Source organism: Scyliorhinus torazame, chromosome 4 (assembly GCF_047496885.1).
Source record: "Scyliorhinus torazame isolate Kashiwa2021f chromosome 4, sScyTor2.1, whole genome shotgun sequence".
NCBI classification, from domain to species: Eukaryota; Metazoa; Chordata; class Chondrichthyes; order Carcharhiniformes; family Scyliorhinidae; genus Scyliorhinus; species Scyliorhinus torazame.
Window position 1 is genome coordinate 34,853,233 of NC_092710.1, and position 25,178 is coordinate 34,878,410.

Here is a 25,178-nt window from a genome sequence, read left to right on the forward strand (position 1 = left end):
TCGTATTGGACTAAGTTTGTCTGTCTCTTTCCCCATCTTTCTCCCTGAACCGGAGAAATGGGTGAAGAGAGAGAGAGAGAGAGCAAGGGAAACAGGAATAGAGAGCAGAATAGAGGTGGAGTTTGGTGGGAGGGTCAAATAGGGGGTGGGGGGGTTAGACACCTGGGGGTCTCAGGGGAGTTGGGGGGGGGTCTGTCACACCATGTGGAGATTCCCGGATTTGGGAATAGGAATAAATGCAGGGAGGGCGATTGTAAAAAGTCTCCTAACGGACTGGGCAGCTGATTTGCCCAGTGGAAAAAGGGGAGGGTAACTCTTTCTGGGGACAGAGGGGATGTGTCTCCTGACTTCCGGAATCCAGATGGTGTTCAGGTTGGGGGGCGGGGGGCTCGGAGAGATAGAGTGTTGGGACGTGGGTGAGGGAGGGAAGATGACAGCAGACGGGGGAAGGAAAGTGGCTTCACTCAGGGCCCATTTTGTCTGGTTCTGACGCCCGATCAAGGTTTTATTTTAATATTTGATGGACAAAGAGAGCATGAGTGAAGGAGGGATGGGTTTGGCGGTGTGAACGAGGGATAGAGAGACAGAGAGAAACACAAGGGAAGGGGTCAGTCTCCCAATCTGTTCTAGTCTGGTTGGTAACGGTGATATTTGTATGTGTGGTTGGTGCTGAGAGATTGTGGAACTGGGAGGCTGGGAGAACTGGGCTGTTATAGGGAGAAACAGGGAGAGCTGTAGGAAAAGAGGGAGAATGAGGGAAACGGGGAGAGAGAGAGCGAGCCTCCTGGCATCTTGCTATGCATGCAACAAACTGGAATTGCAACAATGAGCAAAGAAATGGTTCATGGTCAGTAATATACTGTTGAATTTTTGAATTAAAAGTTCCTAAATCTGTATACTGGAGACAGAGAGACAGACAAAGAGAGGGTGGACGGACAGAGCGGCAAACAGGGTGGAGGGAGAGAGAGAGAGATAGACAGACAAAGAGAGGGTGGACGGACAGAGAGAGGGAGACAAACAGGGTGGAGGGAGAGAGAGACAGACAAAGAGAAGGTGGACAGACAGAGAGCGGGAGACAAACAGGGTGGAAGGAGAGAGAGAGACAGACAGACAAAGAGAAGGTAGAGGGAGAGAGAGAGAGAGAGACAAAGAGGGTGGAGGGAGAGAGAGACAGACAGACAGACAAAGAGAGGGTGGAGGGAGAGAGAGATATGTACAAAGAGAGGGAGGGAGAGGGAGAGATAGCCAAACAGAACAGATGTGGGATGGGGTGAGGGAGTCAACAGGGTCTGGGGTGAGGGTCTAGTGTGCAGTCCCTGCCCAGTCACATCTTGTTTAGAAAGTGCGATTTTACAGAAACTCCAATCCCGAGTCGGTATGAAGATGTTTCCTGAGGGAGTGAGCAGATTCTTCCCAGTTGTACCTCTCTCTCTCTTTCTGTAGATTTGTTCCTGACCTGCATCCCCTCCCAGCTTTCCTCTCCCTCTCCAGCTATTTCTCTCTCCCTATATTTCCCCTTCAATAAAATGATAAAAACACCAATGTGATTTGTTAATATTTGTATTGGGAGCCTGGCAGGGGAGTGTGTGTGTGTGTGTGTGGGGGGGGGAGGGGTTTAAGAGAGATGGCTGACTGATTAGTGAAGTGTTGGTGATTGGGGGGGGGGGGGGGGTTGTGTGTGTGGGAGGGGGTTAATTCAGCTCACCGAGTTCTCCAAAGTTTCCAGGCTGCCCCCCCACCCCCCTGCCCCACTGTCAGTTTTAAAGAGGGGCTTCCATTTAATCAGACAATTTCCCAATCGCACGGTGCCCGTGTTGTACTGTGATTAATGTCACGGTTCCTTGTGAAAGCCCAGGGGACCGTTTGAATTGAGTTTCTGCTTGTAACATTCTCAGTCTCTCTCTCTCCCCGTCTGTCTCCCCCTCTCCCTCTCAGCCCCCCTCTCCCTCTCAGCCCCCCTCTCCCTCGCAGCCCCCCTCTCCCTCGCAGCCCCCCTCTCCCTCTCAGCCCCCCTCTCCCTCGCAGCCCCCCTCTCCCTCGCAGCCCCCCTCTCCCTCGCAGCCCCCCTCTCCCTCGCAGCCCCCCCTCTCCCTCGCAGCCCCCCCTCTCCCTCGCAGCCCCCCCTCTCCCTCGCAGCCCCCCTCTCCCTCGCAGCCCCCCTCTCCCTCGCAGCCCCCCTCTCCCTCGCAGCCCCCCTCTCCCTCGCAGCCTCCATCGTTCTGCCAGACTGAGAGAAATTGTTGAAGAGAGAGAGAGAGAGAGAGAAAGGGGAGAGTGAGGGAAACAGGACTAGACGGCAGAATAGAGGTGGAGTTTGGTGGGTGGGCCGAGGGAGGTGTGGGGGGGGATGGTTAGAGAGACAGTATCTGGGAGTCTCCAGTGTGAAGGTGCCCAGCTCCCAGTCCCAGGCATGGGGGTGGGGGTGGGGAGGCTCTGTCACACCCTGTGGGGATTCCCTGATTTAGGAATAGAAATAAATTCTGGGGGGGCGATTATAAAAAGTCTCCTAAAGGAATGGGCGGCTGATTTCCCCAGTGGAAAGAGGGCAGTGACGTGATGACTTTGCATTTGTCCCTGTGTCTGTCTCTCTCTCTGTCGCTCTGTGTCTGCGTCATGTTCTCGTTCTGTCAACACCTCTCTGACTGCCTAACTCTGTCTCTCTCTTTGCCTCTCTCTCTCCCTCGGTCTCTGCGCCAGTTTCTCATTCTGTCTCTCTCTCTGACTGCCTGGCTCTTTCTGTCTCTGTCTATGTCTCTCTCCCTGTTGGTCTGTCTCTACCTCTCTTTACTTCTCTCTCACTCCCTCTGTCTCTGCCTGCCTGTCTGCGTGTCGTTGTGTCACTCTCTTTCTGTCTGTCTCTGTGTGTAATGTGTGTCACATGTTTTAAAGGGCTCAACACAGCTGACATTACAATAAATCCAGGTTCGAGTTAAATGCACAGGAAATATTTGGATTTGTGTTTTAGTGGTGTACTGACTTTGCATTTTTCCCTTTCTCTCTGTCTCTCTGTTTGTTCTGTCTCTGTCTGTTTCTCTCTCTCTCTCGGTCTGTTTCTGCCCCTCTGTCTGTTTCCCTCTCTGTCTGTTTGGTGGGCGGCAAAGAGTAAAATACCAATCTGGAATATGAAGCTGACTAATTTTGTTCCAAAATAACAGGGGTTATATTAATTCTGAGCGTCCCAGGGATGGAGGTGGGGGTGCGGTGTGGGGGAGGGGGCATTTCACTGTTTCAGCCACTCTCTGCAATCTGGTAGAGAGAGAGAGAGAAATCTCAGACATGAAACTCTGAACTCAATTTTGAAAGTGGTCATCGTTTGTTGGGCTCTCCCTGTGCACAGGTTGCCTGCAGAATTCACAAAATTATCGATAGTGGAGTCACTTTTAAAATGGATCCATTGACTGTAAAGTAATCTCGATTGCCCAGAATTAAAGTCCCTTAACTTGAAGCGGGTATAATTCTGGAATGAAGCCTGTGTTTTCGGCCGAGACACAAGTATCAGGGTGAAATTAAATTTGCAGGAGGTCATTTGAATTTAGTTTGCTGTGGTTGTGAATGTTGGATTCCTGTGTGTGACCCTGTCTCTCTCTCTCTTTCTCCTTCCCAACTATTAGAATGATAGAAAGAGAGAGAGAGAGAAGTACAGAAAGAGTGTGGGGCTGGGGGGTAATGGAGATTAGAGAGAGGGAGAGGAGAAAGACAGAGATGGTGGAGGGAGAGGGAGGTCGTGAAAAAGAGAGAGGCTTTCTCTCCCTTTCTGTCTTCTTTCCATTCTTGCCTCTCTCTATCTCCCCAGCTTTCTGCCACTATCTGTCCATCTCTCTGCAGCTTTTTAGTGTCTCTTTAAACCTTTAATCTAAGAAAACCACCCCACAAACTGCAATGGGGAGTCTCATCACATCTTTCTGGGGAGACCCTGATTAGGGAAATAAATAGAAATAAATGCTGGGAGGGTGATGAGGGATAACGAGGGAGACAGAAATATGAATGAGAGGGATAGAGAGACCGAATGAGATAGCGAGAGAGAGAGAAAGAGAAACACAAGGGAAGCGGGAACTGTCTCTCAATCTTTTTTATTCTGTGGTTTATAACAGATTATTGTAGGTGGATGTTGCTGAGAGTTTGGGTGTAACTGAGAGGGGGAATCTTGGCCTCTTGCTGTGCTACAAGTTTAAACATTTTCCTGCGTTTCAGTGAATTTTCTCCCTCTTTTCCCCAGGAATTTGAAATTTGAAGACTGCAATGCGACCAGGAATCTTTGGACAAAGGCTATTCTCCAGAGGACATGTGGATGGACTGAGGCCGATTCCACAGGCCGCACTCACGTGAGTTGTCTCTTTATTGCCGCCCCGGCCTTGCACTTTGACACAAACACATTAACCCTTTGGTGGGTGACAAAGAGTAAAATACCAATCTGGAATATGAAGCTGTCTAATGTTGTTCCAAAATAACAAGGGTTATATTAATTCTGAGCATCCCAGGTATGTGTGGTGGGGGTGGGGGGGGGGGGGGGGAGTGGATTTCACTGCCTCAGCCACTCTCTGCAACCTGGTAGCAAATGTCAACGACACTCAACATTGCCGACTGCACCTCCTGGGATCTTTCTGTGTGCCAATGGATTTTGTTTTAAAAAATGTTTTTCTTCGTTTTAAGAGGCAGTTTAACTCTTTCAGAAACTGAAGGGACTTCTCCAGGGATGTTCCAATCCACACATGACACGGCGGTGGGAGTTAGGTGCAGTGGGGAATGGGGCTCCCAGCAGGAGTGAGGGGGAGTGGGGGGAGGAAGGACAGTGTCCCATCTGGTTAGGTCCAGATTGCTGCTGCTGTGGGATCTTGCTGTTCACTCACAGGCCTGTGGCCTTTGCCCGCGCAGCAACAGTGACCACAACTCTTAAAATAAAATAGCTCTCTTCCTGTGTTTGCGTGGGTTTCGCCCCCACAACCCAAAGATGTGCAGGCTAGGTGGATTGGCCACGCGAAATTGTCCCTTCATTGGAAAAAATGAATTAGGTACTCTAAATTTATATAAATAAATATAGAGTACCTACTTTTTTTTTAAAAATGAAATAGCTCACGGACTGCAAAGTGGGTTCGAAGGTCTCGAATTTTAAAGTCTTAAATTTGAGTGCTTGGCAACGAGAGAGTTAATGAACCCTTTCTGCATGCACTGAAGCGATATTCAGCCATGATCTCATCGCTGCTGAGAGAGAAATCCACCATCAGAAACTCTGAACTCAATTTGGAAAGTGTCACCATTTTTGGGATCTCCCCGTGCACAAGTTGCCTGCAGAATTCCGGAAATGAACCAACGGTGGGGTCACTTTAATAATGAATCCATCGACTGTAAAGTAATCTCGAATTATAGTCCCTTAACTTGAAGGGGGTATAAATCTGGAATAAAGCCTGTGTTTTAGGCCGAGATTTAAATGTGAGGGTGAAATGAAATTGGCAGGGGGCCATTTGAATTCAGTTTGCTGTGGAAGTGATTGTTGGATTCCTGTGAGTGACCCTCTCTCTCTCTCTCTCTCTCCTTCCCAACTACTGGGATGAAAGAGAGAGAGACAAGGACAGAAAGAGTGGGGTCGTGGAGGGCTGTGGCGGCGGGGTAAGAGGGAGATGTGAGAGAGAGAGTTTGGACGGAGAGGGAGGTAGTGAAAAAGAGAGGTTTTCTCTCCCTTTCTGCCTTCTTTCCATTCTTGCCTCTCTCTCTCTCTGTCTCCCCAGCGTTCTGCCGCTATCTGTCCATCTCTCTCCAGCTTTTTAGTGTCTCTTTAAACCTTTCATCAATGAAACCTTCCCACAAACTGCAATGAGGAGTCTCATCACATCTTTCTGGGGATACCCTGATTTAGGAAATAAATAGAAATAAATGCTGGGAGGGTGATTGTAAAAAGTCTCCGGACGGACCAGGCAGCTGGTTTCCCAGTTTAAAGAGGGAAGTGTAACTTTCTGGGGACAGTGGCTGTGTCTCCAGACTCACAATACCCGTGGTGTTCAGGGGTGGGGGTATTTGGGGGGGGGAAAGAGATGGAAGAAAGAATATAGCGGGCAAGGGAAGGAATATGTCTCTCCCCCATCCCCCCACTCACCTGCCTGTCCCACCCTGTCAGGATCACATTGCTGGTTGTGGGATCCTGCTGTGCGTCAGTGGCCTGCAGCCTTTCCTGAACTGTCAACTTAGTGACCACGCACAATTTAAAATTAAACTGGCTCACTGAGTGTGCAGCAGTCGGGAGAGGGTCTGAAATGAATAGGCCGCAGCCTGGGTACAGGTTTGTCCTCAATGGTGGTGTTTGTGTTTTAGACAGGGCGGTGGGATAGGAAGGATTTCTGAGGGGGGTTTGGGGTTAAATGTCCCTGCCTCAGTCACCCCAGCTTTCTATCTCTCTCTCTCCTACTTTCCAGCCATTTCTTTCTACATTTCATCTTGTACTAAATGTAATAGAGAACCCCAATGTGATTTGTCGAGAGAGTGGAGAGAGTGGCGGGAGAAAGAGAGTGAAAAAGAGAGGGCAGGGAGAGAAAGAGAGACAGTGGAGGTAAAGAGATATAGTGAAAAGGGGAGGGGGACAGAGAAAGACAGAGGGTGGAGGGAGAGAGAGTGAAAAAGAGGGTGGGAGAGAGAGTGAAAAAGAGGGGGAGAGAGAAAGAGAGAGAGTGGAGGGAGAAAGATATAGTGACAAGGGGAGGGGACAGAGAAAGACAGGGTTGAGGGAGAGAGAATGAAAAAGAGAGGGGGGACAGGGAAAGACAGGCTGGAGGGAGAGGGAGTGAAAAAGAGGGAGAGAGAACGACAAGAGGGTGGAAGGAGATAAAGTGAAAAGGGGAGGGGGACAGAGAAAGACAGAGGGTGGAGGGAGAGAGTGAAAAAGGGGGAGAGAGAGAGGGCGGTGGGAGCGAGGAGTGAAAAAGAGAGGGGGTGAGAGAAAAGGGAGGGTCAGGGGAAACGGGGGGAGAGATGTGGGGTGGAGTGAGGGGGTGATCAGGCACAGGGTCTGGGGGTGGGGGTTCTGCTGTGCACTGTCACGGCCCAGTTACATTATCTTTTAGAAAGTGCGATTTTACACAATCCTGAGACAGTCGATGTGAAAATGTCCTGAGACAGTACTGTCCTGTCCTGAGACAGTCGATTTGAAAATGTCCTGAGACAGCCCTGTCCTGTTCTGAGACAGTCGATTTGAAAATGTCCTGAGACAGCCCTGTCCTGTCCTGAGACAGTCAATTTGAAAATGTCCTGAGACAGCCCTGTCCTGTCCTGAGACAGTCGATTTGAAAATACATCCAGAGGGAAAGAAGCCCTGAGAGAGAAAGAGAGGGGGGGTGGGAGAAATTGCCTGTCTCACTCTTCCCCACCGCATCCCCCTCCCCTCACTGAGCCTCTCTCTCCAGCTATTTCCCTCTATATTTCCTCTTCCAATAAAATGATAAAAACACCAATGTGATTTGTCGTTATTTGAATGGGGAGGCTGGTGGGGGTGGCGAATGTGTGTGTGTGTAGGTGGGGGGTGTGGAAGGGGGCGGTTGAGTGGGAGGTTAAGAGAGAGGCAGGATCTGGGCTGGGCTCCTGTCTCCATCATGTTTATTTTTGTGGGATCCTGCTGTGCACACTGCAACATGTAAACATGAACGTATCGACTTCCATAATGTTCCCGAGGTGCTGGGATTGAATTTGTAAATGTGAGGCTGTGTAAGGGATTGTTTCTAATCCCGGAATATCTCCCGTGCTGAAGGCGGACTGATTAGTGAAGTGTTGGTGATGGGGGGGGGCTCACTGAGTTCTCCAAAGTCTCCAAACTTTGCCCCACTCCCCTCACCCCACTGACAGCTTTCAAGAGGGACTTTTCATTGAGACAATTTGCCAATTGCACAGTGCCCATGTTTGACCGGAATGTCACTGTTGTGTGTGGAAAGGCCCACCCAGGGCAGCGTTTGAATCGTATTGGACTAAGTTTGTCTGTCTCTTTCCCCATCTTTCTCCCTGAACCGGAGAAATGGGTGAAGAGAGAGAGAGAGAGAGCATGGGAAACAGGAATAGAGAGCAGAATAGAGGTGGAGTTTGGTGGGAGGGTCAAATAGGGGGTGGGGGGGTTAGACACCTGGGGGTCTCAGGGGAGTGGGGGGGGGGGGGGGGGAGGGGGTACTGTCACACCATGTGGAGATTTCCGGATTTGGGAATAGGAATAAAAGCAGGGACGGCGATTGTAAAAAGTCTCCTAACGGACTGGGCAGCTGATTTGCCCAGTGGAAAAAGGGGAGGGTAACTCTTTCTGGGGACAGAGGGGATGTGTCTCCTGACTTCCGGAATCCAGATGGTGTTCAGGTTGGGGGGCGGGGGGCTCGGAGAGATAGAGTGTTGGGACGTGGGTGAGGGAGGGAAGATGACAGCAGACAGGGGAAGGAAAGTGGCTTCACTCAGGGCCCATTTTGTCTGGTTCTGATGCCCGATCAAGGTTTGATTTTAATATTTGATGGACAAAGAGAGCATGAGTGAAGGAGGGATGGGTTTGGCGGTGTGAATGAGGGATAGAGAGACAGAGAGAAACACAAGGGAAGGGGTCAGTCTCCCAATCTGTTCTAGTCTGGTTGGTAACGGTGATATTTGTGTGTGTGGATGGTGCTGAGAGATTGTGGAACTGGGAGGCTGGGAGAGCTGGGCTGTTATAGGGAGAAACAGGGAGAGCTGTAGGAAAAGAGGGAGAATGAGGGAAACGGGGAGAGAGAGTGAGAGAGAGCCTCCTGGCATCTTGCTATGCATGCAACAAACTGGAATTGCAACAATGAGCAAAGAAATGGTTCATGGTCAGTAATATACTGTTGAATTTTTGAATTAAAAGTTCCTAAATCTGTATACTGGAGGCAGAGAGACAGACAAAGAGAGGGTGGACGGACAGAGAGACAAACAAGGTGGAGGGAGAGAGAGAGAGAGACAGACAGACAAAGAGAGGGTGGAGGGAGAGAGAGAGACACAAAGAGGGTGGAGGGAGAGAGAGAGAGACAGACAGACAAAGAGAAGGTAGAGGGAGAGAGAGAGAGACAAAGAGGGTGGAGGGAGAGAGAGAGAGACAGACAAAGAGAGGGTGGAGGGAGAGAGAGATATGTACAAAGAGAGGGAGGGAGAGGGAGAGATAGCCAAACAGAACAGATGTGGGATGGGGTGAGGGAGTCAACAGGGTCTGGGGGTGAGGGTCTAGTGTGCAGTCCCTGCCCAGTCACATCTTGTTTAGAAAGTGCGATTTTACAGAAACTCCAATCCCGAGTCGGTATGAAGATGTTTCCTGAGGGAGTGAGCAGATTCTTCCCAGTTGTACCTCTCTCTCTCTTTCTGTAGATTTGTTTCCTGACCTGCATCCCCTCCCAGCTTTCCTCTCCCTCTCGCTCTCTCTCTCCAGCTATTTCTCTCCCTATATTTCCCCTTCAATAAAATGATAAAAACACCAATGTGATTTGTCAATATTTGTATTGGGAGCCTGGCAGGGGGAAGAGAGAGTGTGTGTGTGTGTGGGGGGGGGGGGGGGGGTAGTGTGTGTGTGTGTGGGGGGGGGGGGGGAAAGAGTGTGTGTGTGTGTGTGTGGTGGGGGGGGGGGGGTAGTGTGTGTGTGGGGGGGGGGCAGGGTGGGGGGGGAAGAGTGTGTGTGTGTGTGTGTGTGTGTGTGGGGGGGGGGGTTGTGTGTGTGTGTGGGGGGGGGGTTGTGTGTGTGTGTGGGGAAGAGGGGGGGGTGTTAAGAGAGACGCATGATATGGACTGGGCTCCTGTCTCCATCATGTTTATTTTTGTGGGATCCTGCTGTGCACACTGCAACATGTAAACATGAACGTATCGACTTCCATAATGTTCCCGAGGTGCTGGGATTGAATTTGTAAATGTGAGGCTGTGTAAGGGATTGTTTCTAATCCCGGAATATCTCCTGTGCTGAAGACGGACTGATAGTGAAGTGTTGGTAATTGGGGGGGGGTTGTGTGTGTGTTGGAGGGGGTTAATTCAGCTCACCGAGTTCTCCAAAGTTTCCAGGCTGCCCCCCCACCCCCCCTGCCCCACTGTCAGTTTTAAAGAGGGGCTTCCATTTAATCAGACAATTTCCCAAGCGCACGGTGCCCGTGTTGTACTGTGATTAATGTCACGGTTCCTTGTGAAAGCCCAGGGGACCGTTTGAATCGACTTTTACTGAGTTTCTGCTTGTAACATTCTCAGTCTCAGTCTCAGTCTCTCCCCCTCAGCCCCTCTCTCCCCCTCAGCCCCTCTCTCCCCCTCAGCCCCTCTCTCCCCCTCAGCCCCTCTCTCCCCCTCAGCCCCTCTCTCCCCCTCAGCCCCTCTCCTTCTCAGCCTCCATCGTTCTCCCAGAATGAGAGAAATTGTTGAAGAGAGAGAGAGAAAGGGGAGAGTGAGGGAAACAGGACTAGACGGCAGAATAGAGGTGGAGTTTGGAGGGTGGGCCGAGGGAGGTGTGGGGGGGGATGGTTAGAGAGGCAGTATCTGGGAGTCTCCAGTGTGAAGGTGCCCAGCTCCCAGTCCCAGGCATGGGGGTGGGCGTGGGGAGGCTCTGTCACACCCTGTGGGGATTCCCTGATTTAGGAATAGAAATAAATTCTGGGGGGCGATTATAAAAAGTCTCCTAAAGGAATGGGCGGCTGATTTCCCCAGTGGAAAGAGGGCAGTGACGTGATGACTTTGCATTGTCTGTCCCTGTGTCTGTCTCTCTCTCTGTCGCTCTGTGTCTGCGTCATTTTCTCGTTCTGTCAACACCTCTCTGACTGCCTAACTCTGTCTCTCTCTTTGCCTCTCTCTCTCCCTCTGTCTCTGCGCCAGTTTCTCATTCTGTCTCTCTCTCTGACTGCCTGGCTCTTTCTGTCTCTGTCTATGTCTCTCTCCCTGTTGGTCTGTCTCTACCTCTCTTTACTTCTCTCTCACTCCCTCTGTCTCTGCCTGCCTGTCTGCGTGTCGTTGTGTCACTCTCTTTCTGTCAGTCTCTGTGTGCAATGTGTGTCACATGTTTTAAAGGGCTCAACACAGCTGACATTGCAATAAATCCAGGTTAGAGTTAAATGCACAGGAAATATTTGTATTTTAGTGGTGTACTGACTTTGCATTTTTCCCTTTCTCTCTGTCTCTCTGTCTGTTTCTGTCTCTGTCTGTTTCTGTCTCTCTGTCTGTCTCCCTCCCTTCCATCTTTGTCTTCGGCTAGTGAAGTATCAGAGAGAGATAGACAGAGAGAGAGAGAGAGAGAGAGAGACAGAGAGAGAGAGAGAGAGAGAGAGAGAGACAGAGAGACAGAGAGACAGAGAGACAGAGAGACAGAGAGACAGAGAGACAGAGAGACAGAGAGACAGAGAGACAGAGAGACAGAGAGACAGAGAGACAGAGAGACAGAGACAGAGAGAGTTAGAGAGAGAGAGAGTTAGAGAGAGAGAGAGAGAGTCAGAGACAGAGAGTCAGAGACAGAGAGTCAGAGACAGAGAGTCAGAGACAGAGAGTCAGAGACAGAGAGTCAGAGACAGAGAGTCAGAGAGAGAGAGTCAGAGAGAGAGAGAGTCAAGAAAGAGAGTCAGAGAGAGAAAGAGTCAGAGACAGAGAGAGACTGAGAATCAGAGACAGAGAGAGAGATAGAGTTAGAGAGTCAGAGACAGAGACAAAGAGAGACAGAGTCAGAGAGAGAGAGAGACACAGAGTGAGAGAGTCAGAGACAGAGACACAGAGTCAGAGAGAGAGACAGAGAGAGAGTCAGAGACAGAGACAGAGAGAGAGAGAGAAAGAGAGAGAGAGAGAGAGAAGCCAGAGGGGCAGGGAGAGGGAAGAGGAGATTGTTGGATGGGGTTCTCTGCTGCACAGCCAGGGCACAGACCCCCACCTCCCCACCCCATATTCCTCACCCCGCCATGGTGTCCACACTGTAAACCTAAATAGACGGAGGGAAAGGGCGGGGGGAGAAACAGGGGGAGGGAGAACCAAACTGAGAGGGGGTGGGGAACATTGGGGACTCAGTTAGGATAATGGATACTGGAACTTGGAGCGGTTGAGTCCTCCTCCGTTGTGGGGCTGCCGTGGGATCCTGCTGTGCAGAATGGTCTTCATTGTAACTTTAGTCATTAGTACATTGACTGTGTGTGTGTGTGTGTGTGGAGGGGCGGGGGGGGGGGGGGGGGGGGGGTAAGATTTGGGTTTTAGTTCTGTAATCATGAAAATTAAACATGTCCAGTGTGGTGGGACACTTATTCTAAATGGGAAGACAGGAGATTTTCCGAGGACATTTCAATCCAGCTCTCACAAAGAGACAAGGAAAGGAAAAGCTGCGATTGGGGCCTGGTTCAATTTACCAATCGCACAGTGCCAGTGTTTTACTGGAAATGAATGGGAAAGGAGAGAGAGAATGGGAAAGGAGAGAGAGAAAGGGAAAGGAGAGAGAGAGAAAGGGAAAGGAGAGAGAGAGAAAGGGAAAGGAGAGAGAGAGAAAGGGAAAGGAGAGAGAGAGAGAAAGGGAAAGGAGAGAGAGAGAAAGGAAAGGAGAGAGAGAATGGGTAAGGAGAGACAGAATGGGTAAGGAGAGAGAACACGGGAAAGGAGAGGGAGAGAGAATGGGAAAGGAAAGAGAAAGGAAAATGAGAGAGAGAATGAAATGGAGAGTGGAGAGAATGGAAATGGAGAGAGATGGGAAAGGAGAGAGAGGGGAAAGGAGAGAGAAAGGAAAAGGAGAGAATGGGAAAGGAGAGAGAGAAAGGAAAGGAGAGAGAGAATGGCAAGGAGAGGGAGAGAGAGAATGGGAAAGGAAAGAGAAAGGAAAATGAGAGAGAGAATGGGAAAGGAGAGAGAGAGAATCGGGAAGGTGCCCATGTTTTATTGAAATTCGCTTATTGTCACAAGTAGGCTTCAAATGAAGTTACTGTGAAAAGCCCCTAGTCGCCACATTCCGCCGCCTGTTCGGGGAGGCTGGTACGGGAATGGAACCGTGCTGTTGGCCTGCCTCGGTCTGCTTTCAAAGCCAGCGATTTGGCCCTGTGCTAAACAGCCCCAGTTTGTGCTGAACAGCCCAGTTAATGGGGAATTAATGGGAAAGGAGAGAGAGAGAATGGGAAAGGAGAGAGAGAATGGAAAGGAGAGAGAGAATGGGAAAGGAGAGAGAGAATGGGAAAGGAGAGAGAGAATGGGAAAGGAGAGAGAGAATGGGAAAGGAGAGAGAAAGGAAAATGGAGAGAGAGAATGGAAATGGAGAGAGAGAATGGGAAAGGAGAGAGAATGGGAAAAGGAGAGAGAGAATGGAAATGGAGAGAGAGAATGGGAAAGGAGAGAGAATGGGAAAGGAGAGAGAGAAATGGCAAGGAGAGGAGAACATGGGAAAGGAGAGGGAGAGAGTGAATTGGTAGGAAAGAGAAAGGGAAAGGAGAGAGAGAATGGGAAAGGAGAGAGAGAGAATGGGAAAGGAGAGAGAGAGAATGGGAAAGGAGAGAGAGAGAATGGGAAAGGAGAGAGAGAACGGGAAAGGAGAGAGAGAACGGGAAAGGAGAGAGAGAACGGGAAAGGAGAGAGAGAACGGGAAAGGAGAGAGAGAACGGGAAAGGAGAGTGAGAGCGGGAAAGGAGAGAGAGAGAACAGGAAGGAGAGAGAGAACGGGAAAGGAGAGAGAGAACGGGAAAGGAGAGAGAACGGGCAAGTAGAGAGAACATGGGAAAGGAGAGGGAGAGAGAATGGGAGAGGGAGAGAGATAATGGGAAAGGAAAGAGAAAGGAAAAGGATAGAGAGAATGGAAATGGAGAGAGAGAATGGGAAAGGAGAGAGAGAATGGGAAAGGAGAGAGAGAATGGGAAAGGAGAGAGAGAATGGGAAAGGAGAGAGAGAATGGGAAAGGAGAGAGAGAATGGGAAAGGAGAGAGAGAATGGGAAAGGAGAGAGAGAATGGGAAAGGAGGAGAGAGAATGGGAAAGGAGAGAGAGAATGGGAAAGGAGAGAGAGAATGGGAAAGGAGAGAGAGAATGGGAAGGAGAGAGAGAGAAAGGGAAATGAGAGAGAGAGAAAGGAAAATGAGAGAGAGAATGGGAAAGGAGAGAGAGAGAGAGAAAGGGAAAGGAGGAGAGAGAGAATACAGTAAAGGGGGAGAGAGAGAAGGGGATGGAGATTGGTAACGGTGCCTTGGAGTCTTGCTGGGCAGAGATGACCCAGAAAGTGCCTCCTAAAGGAGCAGCCGCTGGGTTTTAAATCCATCCTCCACTTGTGAAGCTGCTGGGAGAGGGACGTGAATTGAAAGTTGTTTAAGGTGAAGTTTTATTCCTGGATAATCTGCTGCCAGTTTTCCCCACACGGGGATGAATTGAGAGATTCAGTGCGATGTGCAGGAAGCATTTTGAGTTTATTGAGGTGTTGACTGGATTTCTCTCTCTGTCTCTCTCTCTCTGTCTGCCTGGACACATTTTGGACCATCTGTGAATTTTGTGTTTATAAAGATCCACCCTGGATAATGTTGCTGTCTCGCTTGTTTTAAAGAAGGATACAGCTCTGGGGAGGATCAAAGGATGTGGGGGGTGGGGGGGGGAGGGGAACAGGTCACTGAGTTGGATGGTCAGCGTGATAATGAATGGCAGAGCAGCTTGGAAGGGCCGAATGGCCTGCTCCTGGTTTCAGTGTTTAAATTGTTCCCCTGTCCGTTGTGTGTGTGTGTGTGTGTGTGTGTGTGTGTGTGGAATCGTGCTGTGTACTCTCCTGGTCTGGCTCCCTATTACTTACAAACACCCGCGAGCTCACTGTAAATGTAAAAGATTGAGGGAAAGAGGGAGGCTGGGAGAGGAGAGGCAGACAGAGAGAGAGAGATGGAGAAATGAAGGAGGGAAGGGCAGCTGAACAGGGAGGGGCTGGGAGGGGGGGGGGGTGAGGGGCTCAGGAAGGGTAGTGGAAAGAGACAGAGTGTGGGGGGGGCGGGGAAGTGTCCACCTCTGCCGTGGGACTTACTGGGATCTTGCTGTGCGGAACTGCCTTCATTGCGACTGTAATTGATTCATTGACTGGAGAGGGTTTGGGATGTGAATGTGGAATGTTAAACATTTAAACATGTCCAGTGTGGGGGGACTTTATTCAGGATGATAAGACAGAACATTTGAAAGTTATTTCGATCGAGCGTTGACAAGGGCCTGGAATGTAAAAGGCGGTGACTGGAAGCGGGCTTAAATTGCCAATCGGAACGTTCGTCATGTCACATTTACATGGAAAAGGCCAGGGACCATTTTAATTCACTTTACTGAGTTTCTGAGTGCAGAATGTTCTTGTCTCTGTCTCTTCCAGATTTCTCTCTGTTGGAGAGAATTGGGCGGTTTGCGACACCCAACGTGTGGTAACATTCAAGGCTCTGGGCCTAGTGCTGGGCAGAGGGATTGGAGCAGATTCGAGTATTTACACTTGTCTCTCCAGGCTTGGTGGGTGGAAGGGCCGGTTCTGTGCGCTCTGATTCTGTGGAGATCCGGCTCAGAGAGGGAGAGGGAGAGAGAGAGAGAGAGAGAGAAATGAAATGGAGGGAGAGGGGAGAGAGAGAAATGAAATGAGAGAGAGAAATGAAAAGTGAGAGAGGGAGAGAAATGAAATGAGAGAGAGGGAAGGAGAGAAATGAAATGAGAGGGAGGGAGAGAGAGAAATGAAATGAGAGGGAGGAGGGGGAGAGAATGAAATGAGAGGAAGGGAGGGAGAGAAATGAAATGAGAGAGAGGGAAGGAGAGAAACGAAATGAGAGGGAGGGAGGGAGAGAAATGAAAAGTGAGAGAGGGAGAGAAATGAAATGATGAGAGAGAGAAATGAAAAGTGAGAGAGGGAGAGAAATGAAATGAGAGGGAGGGAGAGAAATGAAATGAGAGAGAGGGAAGGAGAGAAATGAAATGAGAGGGAGGGAGGGAGAGAAATGAAATGAGAGGGAGGGAGAGAAATGAAATGAGAGAGAGGGAAGGAGAGAAATGAAATGAGAGGGAGGGAGGGAGAGAAATGAAATTAGAGGGAGGGAGGGAGAGAATGAAATGAGAGGGAGGGAGGAGAGAAATGAAATGAGAGGGAGGGAGAGAAATGAAATGAGAGGGAGGGGGAGAAATGAAATGAGAGAGAGGGAAGGAGAGAAATGAAATGAGAGGGAGGGAGGGAGAGAAATGAAATGAGAGGGAGGGAGGGAGAGAAATGAAATGAGAGGGAGGGAGGGAGAGAAATGAAATGAGAGGGAGGGAGGGAGAGAAATGAAATGAGAGGGAGGGAGGGAGAGAAATGAATGAGAGGAGGGAGAGAAATGAAAAGTGAGAGGGAGAGAGAGAAATGAAATGAGAGAGAAAGAGAGATGGAGGCAGAGGTAAGTGATGGGAGTTGAGACTGGGATGTGAAGGGGATCTGGAGGGGTGGGGGGAGAGAGACAGAGTGTGGGAGGGGTGTCCTGCACCATCGTGGTACTGCCAGTGGGATCTTGCTGTGTAGAATTGCCTTCATCGCTCATGTACACTGACTGGAGGGGTGATTGGATCTGATTGTGCAATAGGACGGAGATAGGGGAGAGTGCAAAGCCAGAGGGAGCGGAGAGAGAGACAAGAATCGTGGATGGGGGTTTCCTGGTGTAGAGTCAGGGTCCAGCGCCCTCCCCCCACCCCTCCCCTTCCCCTTGCGCCCACACAACCCGCCAGTGTTCCTCGCAAGGCGACACTGTCCACACTGGGGGGGTGGGGAATATTGTGGGCTGTGTGGGTGAAAGAGAGCCAGTGAGGTGATGGGGTGGGAGGGGGTATCCAGAGACAGCAAAGCAGAGGTGGACATTGGTTGATGGGTCAACGGAGGGGGGGGATAAAGTCACAGGATCTGACAGTCTCCAGTGTGGGATCGTGCTGTGTGAGGCTGAGGGAAATATTGACATGGGGCGGTGGGACTGGAGAATCAATCTCCACTTGGAGAGGCGAGCTTTGATCAGGAATAGTCAGCGTGGCAGAGGGAGGCCGTGCTGAACCAATGGGACTGAATTATTTTGAGGAGGTGACCAGATGAGGGTGTTGCAGTTGATGTAGTTTATCTGGATTGCAGCCAAGCCTCTGACAAGGTCCCACATGGGAGACTGACAAAGAAGTCAATGCACATGGGAGATGGGGTAACTTGGAAGCAGAACTGAGTTAGTGATAGGAGACAGAGGGTGGTGGAAAGAAGGCTGTTTGTGTGACTGGAGGCCAGTCATAGAGTTAAAGATGTTTACAGCATGTAAAACGTCCCTTCGGCCCAGCGTGTCCATGCTGCCCAGTTTCTATCACTAAGCTAGTCCCACTTGCACGCATTTGGCCCATATCCCTCTGTACCCACCCTGCCCACGGATGGGAGGGTTCCAGCCTCCCTAGACCCCACCCTACATTCTTTGCACAACAACTGCGGCAATTCTGGGAAAGGGAGCGGTTGCTGAAAGAACCTTTGAGGGTGGACAGACAATATGCGGAGGCACCGGAGGAGGGACTGTACAGGGAAAGGCAAAGGCTACATGTAGAATTTGACTTGTTGACTATGGGTAATGCAGAGGCACAATGGAGGAAGGCACAGGGTGTACAGTACGAATATGGGGAGAAGGCGAGCTGGTTGCTGCCCCACCAACTGAGGAAGAGGGAGCAGCGAGGGTGAGAGATGAGGAGGGAGAGATTGGAGCGGGGAGCGGAGAGAGTGAATGGGGTGTTCAAGGCATTCTGTAAAAGATTATACAAAGCTCAGCCCCCGGAAGGGAAGGAGAGAATGATGAGCTTTCTGGATCAGCTGGAATTCCCTAAGGTGGAGGAGCAGGAGAAGGCGGGACTGGGAGCACAGATTGAGATGGAGGAGGTAGTGAAAGGGATTGGGAGCATGCAGGCGGGGAAGGCGCCGGGACCAGACGGATTCCCGGTGGAATTTTATAGGACGTATATGGACTTGCTGGCCCCGCTTCTGACGAGAACCTTTAATGAGGCTAGGGAAAGGGGGCAGCTGCCCCCAACTATGTCAGAGGCAACGTATCGCTCCTCCTAAAGAAGGAAAAAGACCCGCTGCAATGCGGGTCCTATAGGCCCATTTCTCTTTTAAATGTGGATGCTAAGATTCTGGCCAAGGTAATGGCGACGAGGATAGAAGACTGTGTCCCGGGGGTGGTTCATGAGGACCAAACTGGGTTTGTGAAGGGGAGACAGCTGAACACGAACATACGGAGGTTGCTAGGGGTAATGATGATGCCCTCGCCAGAGGGGGGAAGCGGAGATAGTGGTGGCGATGGATGCCGAGAAAGCATTTGATAGAGTGGAGTGGGATTATCTGTGGGAGGTGCTGAGGAGATTTGGCTTTGGAGATGGGTATATCGGATGGGTACAGTTTGCTGTATAGGGCACCGATGGTGAGTGTGGTTACGAATGGACGGGGGTCTGAGTATTTCCGGCTTTACAGAGGGACGAGGCAGGGGTGTTCCCTGGCTCCGTTATTGTTTGCACTGGTGATTGAGCCCCTGGCCATAGCACTGAGGGGTTCCAGGAAGTGGAGGGGAGTACTCAGGGGAGGAGAAGAACACCGGGTATCTTTGTATGCGGATGATTTGTTGTTGTATGTGGCGGACATGGTGGAGGGGATGCCAGAGATAATGCGGATACTTGGGGAGGTTGGGGATTTTTCAGGGTATAAATTGAACATGGGGAAAAGTGAGTTGTTTGTGGTGCATCCGGGGGGAGCAGAGCAGGGAAATAGAGGATTTACCGCTGAGGAAGGTAACAAGAGACTTCCGGTACTTGGGGATTCAGATAGCCAAGAATTGGGGAACCTTACACCGGCTTAATTTAACACGATTGGTGGAACAGATGGAGGAGGACTTCAAGAGATGGGACATGGTGTCCCTGTCACTGGCAGGTAGGGTGCAGGCGGTTAAAATGGTGGTTCTCCCGAGATTCCTCTTTGTGTTTCAGTGCCTCCCGGTGATGGTCACGAAGGCTTTTTTTTTTTTTAAAGAGAATCGAGAAAAGCATTATGAGTTTTGTGTGGGCCGGGAAGACCCCGAGAGTGAGGAGGGGGTTCTTGCAGCATAGTAGGGATAGGGGGGGGCTGGCACTACCGAGCCTAAGTGAATACTACTGGGCCGCCAATATTTCAATGGTGTGTAAGTGGATGGGAGAAGGGAGGGGAGCGGCGTGGAAGAGATTGGAGAGGGCCTCCTGCAAGGGGACCAGTTTACAAGCAATGGTGACGGCGCCGTTGCCGTTCTCACCGAAGAAATACACTACAAGCCCGGTGGTGGTGGCAACATTAAAAATTTGGGGGCAGTGGAGACGGCATAGGGGAAGGACGGGAGCCTCGGTGCGGTCCCCGATAAGAAATAACCACAGGTTTGTTCCGGGGAGAATGGATGGGGGATTTGGAGCATGGCAAAGAGCTGGGGTAGTACAATTGAGAGATCTGTTCGTAGATGGGACGTTTGCGAGTCTGGGAGCGCTGACGGAAAAATATGGGGTGCCCCAAGGGAATGCATTTCGGTACATGCAATGGAGGGCTTTTGCGAGGCAACAGGTAAGGGAATTCCCGCAGCTCCCGACGCAGGAGGTGCAGGATAGAGTGATCTCAGAGACATGGGTGGGGGATGGTAGGGTGTCGGATATATACAGGGAAATGAGGGACGAGGGGGAGATCATGGTAGATGAGCTGAAAGGGAATTGGGAAGAAGAGCTGGGGGAGGAGATTGAGGAGGGGCTGTGGGCTGATGCCCTACGTAGGGTAAACTCGTCGTCCTCGTATGCCAGGCTAAGCCTGATACAATTCAAGGTTCTGCAGAGGGCGCATATGACTGGAGCACGGCTCAGTAAATTTTTCGGGGTAGAGGATAGGTGTGGGAGATGCTCGAGAAGCCCAGCGAATCACACCCACATGTTTTGGTCATGTCCGGCATTACAGGGGTTCTGGGTGGGGGTGGCGAAGGTGCTTTCGAAGGTGGTGGGGGTCCGGGTCGAGCCAAGCTGGCGGTTGGCTATATTTGGGGTTGCAGAAGAGCCGGGAGTGCAGGAGGCGAGAGAGGCTGATGTTTTGGCCTTTGCGTCCCTAGCAGCCCGGCGCAGGATATTGCTTATGTGGAAGGAAGCCAAACACCCGGGGGTGGAGACCTGGATAAACAACATGGCAGGGTTTATAAAGTTAGAACGGATCAAGTTCGTATTAAGGGGTTCGGCTCAAGGGTTCACCAGGCGGTGGCAACCGTTCGTCAACTACCTCACAGAACGATAGAGGGAATGAAAAGGAAGAAAGACAACAGCAGCAATCCGTGGGGGGTGGGGGGGGGGGGGGGAGGATCCGGGCGGGCTCTCAGGGATGTCATTGTATATGTATAGACATTGGTTACAGGTAATGTATATTGGACTGTTGGATTGTATCTTTGGAGAGTAACTATTTTGGACAAGGCAGTTGCCATTTAGTTTGGTTTTTGTTTCTGTTTGTATATAATTTATTTATTTGTTCAAAATTGGCCACTGTTATTTATATTGCTTTATTGTTGTTTAAAAGAAAAACTATGCACTGTTCTGTTTGGCCAAAAAAAAATCTTGAATAAAATATATATTTTTAAAAAAGATGAAATAACCGAGGAATCATCCAGCGATGTTTTGTGGGTGGAACCAAGGATGGGATGGTGACCTCATTGGGATTGTACCCAAATAGTCAACAGGAATTGGAAGCGGAAATATGCAGGGAGATTGGGGGAAACCTGCAGGGTAGGGGGAGGGGGCGGGGGGGGGGGGGGGAGACAGAGGGGGGAGAAGGTGGGGAGGAGACAGAGGGGGAGAGGGTGGGGGATGCGGGTGAAAAGACAGAGGGGGAGAAGGTGGGGGGGGGGGGGAGAAGAGACAGAGGGGGAAGAGGGTAAATACCAGTCCTGGAGTGAGCAGGGAGAGTGATGGAGGGGAAAGTGTCGGATATCTATCAGGATTTGTTGGAAGCGGAGGAGACCCCGGTGGAGGAACTGAAGGGCAAGTGGGAGGGGTTAGGTGGGGAGTTAGAGGCGGGTTTGTGGGCGGACGCCCGCAGGGTTAATTCCTCCTCATCATGTGCCAGGCTCAGCCTATTACAGTTTAAGGTGGTACACCGGGCACACATGAAGACGGCGAGGATGAGCAAGTTTTTCGGGGTAGACGAGAGATGTGCAGGAAGCCCAGCAAACCACGTCCACATGTTTTGGGCATGCCCGAAGCTTAGAGGGTTTTGCTCAAGCAATGTCCAAGGTGCTAGACACGCGGGTGGCGCCGAGTCCGGAGGTAGCGATCTTTGGAGTGTCAGAAGATCCGGGAGTACAGGGAGTGAAATAGGCCGACGTTCTGGCCTTTGCCTCCCTGGTAGCCCGGAGACGGGTCCTTTTAATGTGGAGGCACTCGGAGCCCCCGAGTGTGGATACTTGGGTCAGTGACATGGCTGGGTTCCTCAATCCGGAGAAAATAAAGTTTGCCTTGAGGGGGTCAATGCTGGGGTTCTCTCGGAGGACGCAGCCGTTCGTAGACTTTCTGGGGGCAAATTAAAGTGTCGGCAGAAGCAGCATTGTGAAGGGGGGGGGTGGTAGATGCAATATGGTTAAGGGATGTACAGAAGGGGTTGGGTGGGAAATGTTTTGTTTACTATGTTGATGGTTATGTTATTATTGCTTTTGTTATTGTTATCAATAAAAATATTTTTTTTAAAACAACTAAATTGTAGCATCGTCTGGCCGTGTTTATAAAATGGGTTTTATAAAACAGATTGGGGGCAGTCCCAGAATGTTGCTGTGCCTTTATTATTTCAATAACACTTTGCTTTAATCAATTTCCAGCTTTCTCTTTCTCTCCCCGAGGAGAGTTGATTTTGAAGCTTGGACGACGCAAAGAGAATCTTTCCTCGGCGAGGAATCCTCAGACAGGAGTTCTAACCTGAGAGAAACAGAATAAATGTCAATGTGTCTTTGTCCGTCATTATTGGGGTTTCATTATTCTGAAGTGTACTCAAGCGTTGTGCTCTTTTTTTTTTTTGGAAGCAGGTGGGGGGGGGGGGGGGGGAATCAGGAGTTTCAGTGTCTCTGGGGGTGGGGGGGGCGGGGAAAGAGGCAGGAGTCAGTGTCTCTGGGGGGAGTGGGAGACCAGTGACATTTTCACACCGAGGGTTGGGTGAGTTATTCCAGTGAACAAGATGTTGTGTGGGAGCAGGAGGGAAAGCTGCCTCAGGAGGGGATTAAGGAGGTGGAGTGGGGAGCAGGAGGGAACGCAGCCTCAGGAGGGGATTAAGCAGGTGGAGTGGGGAGAAGGAGGGAACACAGCCTCAGGAGGGGATTAAGGAGGTGGAGTGGGGAGCAGGAGGGAACGCAGCCTCAGGAGGGGATTAAGGAGGTGGAGTGGGGAGCAGGAGGGAACGCAGCCTCAGGAGGGGATTAAGGAGGTGGAGTGGGGAGCAGGAGGGAACGCAGCCTCAGGAGGGGATTAAGGAGGTGGAGTGGGGAGCAGGAGGGAACGCAGCCTCAGGAGGGGATAAAGGTGGCGAGTGGGAGTAGGAGGGAACACAGGAGGGGTCTGGTGTGTTGAATAAATTAAACAGTGGATTTGCACCTTCATTTCATTTGAACTCTCCCCATGTGGGTCAGTGTTTTGTAAGGGGGGGGGGGAACGGAACCCCCCCATCTCTGTATCCACATTGGCAATAAAATGTGTAAACAACCAACTTGACCTGAGGATTATGTATTTTTTCCACGGGGGATATTTTTTGCGGAAGAATGTGTGGGGGATTATAATTGGGGGGGGGAAATATTTGGAGGATGGGGTGGGAATATTTGGAGTAAAAGTTTTGGGGGGGGAAAAATTTGAGGGGGGGGCAAGTTTGAGGGGGGGGCAAGTTTGAGGGGGGGGCAAGTTTGAGGGGGGGGCAAGTTTGAGGGGGGGGGCAAGTTTGAGGGGGGGGCAAGTTTGAGGGGGGGGCAAGTTTGAGGGGGGGGCCAGTTTGAGGGGGGGGCCAGTTTGAGGGGGGGGCCAGTTTGAGGGGGGGGCCAGTTTGAGGGGGGGGCCAGTTTGAGGGGGGGGCCAGTTTGAGGGGGGGGGCAGTTTGAGGGGGGGGCCAGTTTGAGGGGGGGGCCAGTTTGAGGGGGTACTATCTGGAGTTGACACCATGAAATGAAATGAAAATCGCTTATTGTCACAAGTAGGCTTCAAATGAAGTTACTGTGAAAAGACCCTAGTCGCCACATTCCAGCGCCTGTTCGGGGAAGCTGTTACGGATCATTATCTTACTTAATGTTGAATGGGATTGACTACAAATGGCTTACTAATACTATTATTTTTCATGTTCTTGCTCTCCGAAATTGGGTTCTTGAGGAAAATAGCTTTTGCAAATTGGTTGGATAATTAAAAAGTGTGAAAACAATGCATTTATATGTGTTGAATTTAGAAGTGTGAGCTTTATAATTTCATTATTCTTCAGGGCTGAATCTTTTCGCTGACAAGTTGAATATATTTTGGGAGTGTAGCTTTAAATTAAAGTTAACTGAAATGTGCCCTGCAATATGTTATCTAGTCTCCCTGGTGGCAATCCTGGTCAATTGTTGTCTTGCAAAGGAAATCTCCAGTTCCTTAACTGAGCAGAAGGTATTTACTCTTCTGCACCATGGCAGCAGCCGACGAACATAAAATAAGTCAATCTCCCAAATTTTCAGAAAAGTGTTATGGATAGCGGGTTAGAAATAGTGTTTCAATAAACTCTCTGTTTGTAAGATGAAGGAGAGTTGGAATCCAGGTTCACTAATTTGCATTTATTCTTCGATTCTTACCTAATGTGTTTCACGATGCCATGCAGAAGTGGGAAGAGGAGGCCCTTTTGAGGTTACGTTACAGGCTTCCATGAAATAAATCAATGAAAATGAAATGCACAAAACAATTTTGGTGGTTCTGTGTCATATGCAATTAAAGAAAAATCTGAAATTGTGAGTTAGAGGCAGCCAGTCCTGCATCCGAGCATGATGAAACCTTAACTCTATTAAACAACCAGGAAAATGCTGCAGGAAAATCGTGTTGATTGAAGAGCGCATAAGTGTGGACTCAGATAATGCTACAGTTTGGGCTACAGGGATAGGTGTCAGCATCATAATAACCACAGTACGAAGTCTTACAACACCAGGTTAAAGTCCAACAGGTTTGTTTCGATGTCACTAGCTTTCGGAGCGCTGCTCCTTCCTCAGCTTAATGTCAGGATTCATCTGAGGAAGAAGCAGCGCTCCGAAAGCTAGTGACATCGAAACAAACCTGTTGGACTTTAACCTGGTGTTGTAAGACTTCGTACTGTGCTCACCCCAGTCCAACGCCGGCATCTCCACATCATAATAACCAGGAATGGCAGTTCTGGGATAAAAATATATTTGGCTTTAAAAGTGAAATGGAAGTACAATATTCGATGCTGGCAATGACTATGCACTGTTTGCACTCTGAAATGTAGCTGAGTGAAGATTTTGATTCGGCATAAATACGTAAAATAACAGTGTATATGTGTAACTGGACGTATACATTGGCTAATAACAGGACCTAATTTCGGTTATAGGTTTGTCTTTACTAATTTTTCAGTGTAAAGACCTTAAAATTACGATGGATCATTTGTTCAGCGAAGTAATTTCGGACTCTGTCTTTGAACGTGCTACCTCTCCATGGATATGACAAGGCTAATGTTTTACGTAGTGGGATGTGATGGTCCTGCTTTTAAAACATAAAGAAGCAAATTGGAGTATTCAACTTTATAATTTCTCAGCAATTCTTTGAGTGAAAAGACCGACCCCCCCCCCCCCCCCCACCACGAAAACAATCAATGGAATTAGTAGCAACAGTGAAACTTAACATGGAATGCATCTTTGATTCATAAAATATATAGTATGTGATTACACATAGATCTCGGGATTCAATGATTCAATATAAAGTCCCTAATTTCTGCCTCGCTTGAAGGTTGTAACTTATTTGAAATAGTGCTTACATTTAAGAACTTAATCAGTTCAGAATTACCTTAGCTTTCCAGGCAAATATTGACACGAATATTGCGTACAAGATGCTTTTGCAGAATACAATAAGGTATGTCAATTTTGCTGTTCCCATGCCTTGCATTTTCTCTTCTGTTGAGTGGATATAAGGCAAACAGGATGTTGACAATTGTTTTTTAAATTAAGACATTGTACCGCTGACGATGAATACATTTTCATATCAGGTGCTAAAAGTTTGATTCGAATTGTC

General features: G+C 49.8%; 1 long non-coding RNA gene and 1 gene segment (V, D, J or C); one reads left to right on the forward strand and one right to left on the reverse strand.

The window, feature by feature from the left end:
- Positions 1 to 25,178, forward strand: part of LOC140410187 (uncharacterized) — a 179,754-nt gene that overhangs the window by 13,556 nt on the left and 141,020 nt on the right. For 7 of the 10 annotated variants that reach the window (XR_011940540.1, XR_011940545.1, XR_011940546.1 and 4 more), the window contains 2 exons: positions 4,217 to 4,322; positions 21,761 to 21,899. This is a non-coding gene — a long non-coding RNA (uncharacterized lncRNA). Of the gene's footprint in view, positions 1 to 4,216; positions 4,323 to 21,760; positions 21,900 to 25,178 lie in introns of those variants that run through there. The other 3 variants (XR_011940541.1, XR_011940543.1, XR_011940547.1) reach the window with 2 other exon arrangements.
- The window catches only part of LOC140410186 (T-cell receptor beta chain C region-like), a 66,698-nt gene continuing 66,274 nt past the window's right edge, over positions 24,755 to 25,178 (reverse strand). Inside the window, 1 exon segment of the C gene segment in view lies at positions 24,755 to 25,060. Coding sequence covers positions 24,939 to 25,060 — 122 coding nt within the window.